At 31.5% G+C, this 5,117-nt stretch overlaps 1 protein-coding gene across 1 annotated transcript; it reads right to left on the bottom strand.

The window, feature by feature from the left end:
- Window positions 1–632: 632 nt before the first annotated feature.
- On the bottom strand, window positions 633–1,571 carry LOC109391808 (olfactory receptor 6C3-like). The gene has a single exon (XM_019659678.1). The coding sequence runs from the start codon at window positions 1,569–1,571 to the stop codon at window positions 633–635; it is 939 nt and encodes a 312-aa protein (XP_019515223.1).
- Between the last annotated feature and the right edge of the window lie 3,546 nt (window positions 1,572–5,117).

Raw genomic sequence — 5,117 nt, 5'->3', positions numbered from 1 at the left:
AGGTACCTCATTAAGTTGTTGCCAGGATTAAATGAGCCAATAAAAGAAAACAATACATCTGGAATATAATAATTGCTGAAAAATTTTTATTTTGTTTTCTAACCCTCTCCTCCTCATTAAATCACAATTATTATTAATCATATAAAGAATTTTAATATATATGAATTTCTAATAATTTAATTTATGCAAGCAGGTATTTATATTTTGTTCCCGAATCCCTGGTGGTTGTGGTTATTTGATTTCATGCGAATGCAAAATAGAATTAAATTTTCTAATAACATTCATTTTTATTACTTGGTAAGAATGAAAAGCTCAAAAATTCACATCATATCCAGAAAATTCTTTCTACTTGCCCCAAGTCACTTCAAAAGTAAGCCTCTTCTACTCAAAATCATAATCATTAACTTAGATATTTTACATCATCTAAGCACATCTGAATAAAACATTAGAATGTACAGAGCATTCTGAAGCAAACATTCAGCTTTATCAAATTCATTGAGTGTAACATTTGGGAAATTTTAATATGAGAATGAAATAAAAATAAATAACTGTTACAAAGGAAAGAGAGTTTTGAAGTACAAATAATAGGAAGTATTGGTAAGAACTTTATTCTTTTCACACTACTAGTACCTTCATTTCCTGGAGAAAAGCATAACATTTTGGATAGTGTCCTTAAAGGCTTGCCTCACTTGTTGGTTCCTCAGGGTATATATAAATGGATTCATCATAGGGGCAACAGAGGTATTAAGAATAGCTACTCCTTTGATCAATGATGCCTTTTCTTTTGCAGAAGGGTTGGCATACATGAATATGCAGCTTCCATAAGAGATGGAAATGACAATCATGTGAGAGGAGCATGTAGAAAATGCCTTTTTCCTCTGACTGGCAGAAGGCAGTTTCAGAATTGTCCTAATGATGGACGTGTAGGACAGAATTATTAATGCCAAAGTGAAAAGCAGAATCACTATTGCAGAGTAAAAACCAATGACTTCTAGGAGCCAGGTGTCTGAGCAGGATAATTGCAAGAGGGGAAAATAGTCACAAGTAAAGTGATCAATGATATTGGAGCCACAGTAATCTAACTGGAGCAAAAGAATAACTGGTGGGAAGATATTTAAGAATGCTGCCAGCCAAGCACAGAAGACAAGCAATGTGCAGACTCTTTTGTTCATGATGGTTGTATAATGCAGGGGTTTGCAGATGGCTACATAACGATCGTAGGACATGGCAGTTAGAAGATAAAATTCAGTTATTCCCATGAAAATGAAGAAAAACAATTGAGCTGTACAATTATTGTATGAAATAGTTTTGTCTCTGGTGATAATTGTGCCCAGGAATCTAGGAATACAGACGGTTGTAAAGGATATTTCTAATATAGAGAAGTTCCTGAGGAAGAAATACATAGGGGTCTGTAGATGAGAGTCCACCAAGGTGAGAGCGATGATGGTCAAATTTCCAGTAACACTTAATATATATGTGATCGTTAAAAAAAGAAAAATCACAACCTGAAGCTCTGGGTCATCTGATAGTCCTAAAAGAATGAATTCTGTGGGTGCTGTGTGGTTTTTCATTGCTGATTCTTTTTCCTCCCCGTTAGAACAGAAAATATATGTTTCCCCTACAGAACATTCAAAACAAACAACAAAAACCCACAATTGGGGAGAGTATAAAAATTTTAAATATTCACAATGATGAATAATCGATGAAATTCAAAATTGCCTTCAGCAATTCTCTGTAATATCTATTTGACCTTAGATTCAAGGAATGAATATTATCTGAAAATAAATATTGACCTCTTATCTTTGAAAATACACAGACCACTAATAAAAAATATTGTGCTAACATTTAAACAGAAGCTGTTTCTTCTAATGATTCTTTAAAATATTTACCTTCTTTTATAAAAATATGAAAATATTCTGATTGATTTTTTTCCATTTCTCAATATTACAAAAAACAGTTTAGATTGTGGGTAATCTAAGTACACAGTTTGAAAGCTTACAGAGATTATTTTGGCCTACCTTCATATTTTATATTTGGCACACATAGTTTAGGAAACTGTTACAAAGTTAAACAACTAGTCAACACAGTAATTGTCTCACTTTAGAACATATGTGTTTATTCATCAGAATGTTTTGCTGACATTCTCTCCTGCATTACTTTCCTAAGGATTTGGTTGATGCTATCACTCTCCCCATATCATTTTTTTTCCTTTTATGATATGAAGGCCAGAAGAACAAGAAGGTAAACTTCTACTATTAAAATAAATAGTTGCCTAGAGATAGTTTAATTCATACAATACACAATTCTTTTTTTTTTGTTTACAATATTGCTATAGCAAAGGAACAAGTAGATGGTCAAAAAACCACTCACTGAGAAGGAGCTATTCTTTCTAATAGGGAATGTTTTTTTATAGCCTTATTTCTGTAAGAGAATACTATTCAACTTGGAAAACAAATACCATGAACAAGCCCAGACTTATTCCTGGGTTCCTGTTTTAGGACTGTATTAATAATAGTCTTCTTGATAGTAAACAGTTATTTAACTTTTAATATTGAAAGGGATGTAAATCTACAAACACATGTGCTAATAAACCTTTAAAACATTTGAATAAAATGGAATAATATATTGAAGAATAAGAAATTTACTTACTTCCTGGTTCTTCTTGATGATTTAGCTTCACATTTAATCGTCTGATTTACTTAAATATTTACATAATTTCAGAGCTGGTAAATTGAGTCAGCAATTTATTTGATTTCTAATGTACTATCAAAACAAGTGTGGTGATTTAACTTTTTCATGGCTCTCAAGGATCATAGCTCTTTTTGTTGTTAGACTAGTAATATTTGACCCACAATATCCTTCATTCCTGGTACTGCAACATTTTGGAACATTTTTGACTAATCAACTCGTTCCTGCTTTTCATCTTTCATCCATGCTCTGTCTATGCAAACTCAGTTACACTTGTGTGGGCTAATCAAGTACTTCCATTTGCCCTTTTCATACAATGTAAAACATTTATTAAACATTTTCTTTGATTTATGCAAACATTTTAAAAGAATATTTTATAATCCTATGATTATACACCTATAAAATCTAAGTGATGTTTTCCTTAGGCTTAAGGCAATGCTGTTTTGAAAACTAGAAAATTCTTCTGTATGTATGTCGTGCAAATGCAACTGGACTTATTTTATCTGTGTCTTTCTTTTTGGCTCAGGGGAATTCATTAAGTAAAAGTGAAACATCATTAAAAGACATGGGTGAATCATTCTTATACATATTGATGAAGTGTAAAAACCCAAAATGATTGAGTTAAATGAGGCAAATATATAAACAAGGTGTGATGTTGAGTGTGTGAATGTTTGATTTAGAATTTGACTCTTCTATGATTGTTCAAGGAGTCCACATTATTCTCCCAGAAATTCTGGACTTAACCTCAGCAAGGCTCATGTGCTTATATCCCTTTAATTTTGGCAAACTAAGGAAGAGTTCTTTATTATATGAGAATGAAATGGTAGAAAACACTGCTTTGGATTCCTGGTATAACTTAATTGTCTTTTGAAATGGACAAAATATTAAAGTCTGATTAGGAGTTTTATCTCAGTATTGACCCTTTGCATTCAGGGAAATCTTTCCCACGGTCCGTGACTAATATCATAGCAATATTTGCTATAAGTTGCTTTTATTGCTTTTGACTACTTTTCATCCGTCTATCACGTGCTTTCATTATATCCTAACATTAAATTCCTTTGCCTATATTTGTGAATATGAAATCTTCTCATATTGAGAATATTTATGAACCAAGAAAATAAATATTTGGAAATCAAGCACTGGATATTTTTAACTTGCTTATTTTCACATTTTTTTGTTGCAATGAATTTTACTACTAAAAGAATGTAATACTCGTATGCTATATATACACATATGTGTGATGTGAATTTTACATTTAGCAATTTATCCTTATTTTGCTGACAGTTATAAATATGGATATAAGGCATGTGTAAATTTAATGCCTGGAGTATAGATTATTTCTAGGATTTAAAGATGAGAGTATTTGAAAGTGGGAGAGAAGAAAGAAAAATAGGAAAGGATTAACAAACAACTAGTTAACACACACAACAACACATAGACATCTAGGTGTTTGAGCTTATAATAGATACACATTAGAATAGGCATTAAAAGTATTTATTCAAAATGTTTCAGTAGAAATAGTAAAACTGATTTTCTCCTTATTAAAAATCTATTCATTTCCCTTTATTTTTGTATTCAAATAGTGAATCTATTCATATTTTGTATCTTGAGCTCTTTAACAATAATACATGTAACAATAATTTTTTGAGATTTTATTGATTACCAGACATTGACTTTACCTTGAAATTATCTCATTTGTACCCCAGACAACAAAAACCCTTTGAGATGAGTATTATTATTATTCAGATAAAGAGTTTGAAGTAGAAAGAAGTTAGTTAAGTATCTTTTCTTCATCATGTGTATTTGTGAGCAATGCAGACTTTATTGATTTTCTTAGAGGAAAAGAGAGTGAGTTTCTATCTCACAAAGCATTGCACTTCATTTAAAAAATTCTATTAGACATGTTTCTTTTCCATAATATCTATTCTGAGACTCCTAGATGCTAGAGTCCCACCAACAGTGCACAAGGGTTCCCTTTTCTCCACATTCTTGTCAACACATGTTATTTGTTGACTTTTTTATAATAGCCATTCTGACTGGTATGAGGTGGTATCTCATCGTGATTTTGACTCGCATTTCCCTGATGATTAGTGATGTGCAGCATCTTTTCATGTCTGTTGGCCATTTCTGCAGGTCTCAAAGGTTATTTTTAGCAAGAAATGATACTTAGAGCTCAAGATCTGGATGCTTGTGGACTCCTTGCAATTGGTTTATCATTATTCCTTGGAACTTTCATGGAACAGAAAAAGGAAATCCATTTTAAAAAAATAATAGGCTCACATTGACATTTCTTAATTACTCAGTTCTACAACACACACAAAATAGTTTCTGAATTGTTATACTCCTATTATGAAAACAACCTACTAAATAAAGTTCAAAGTTTTTTTTGCAGTATCTTGTCTACTGATGGCCAATTTTCTTTTTTTTTT

The sequence above is a fragment of the Hipposideros armiger genome, unplaced genomic scaffold (genome assembly GCF_001890085.2).
Source record: "Hipposideros armiger isolate ML-2016 unplaced genomic scaffold, ASM189008v1 scaffold_303, whole genome shotgun sequence".
NCBI lineage: Eukaryota > Metazoa > Chordata > Mammalia > Chiroptera > Hipposideridae > Hipposideros > Hipposideros armiger.
Note: the sequence above shows the minus strand (reverse complement) of the source record. Positions and strands in the feature narration are given on the sequence as shown.

Coding starts and splice junctions, on each gene's coding strand:
- LOC109391808 (XM_019659678.1), bottom strand. CDS start 1,571: ATGAAAAACCACACAGCACCCACAGAATTCATTCTTTTAGGACTATCA.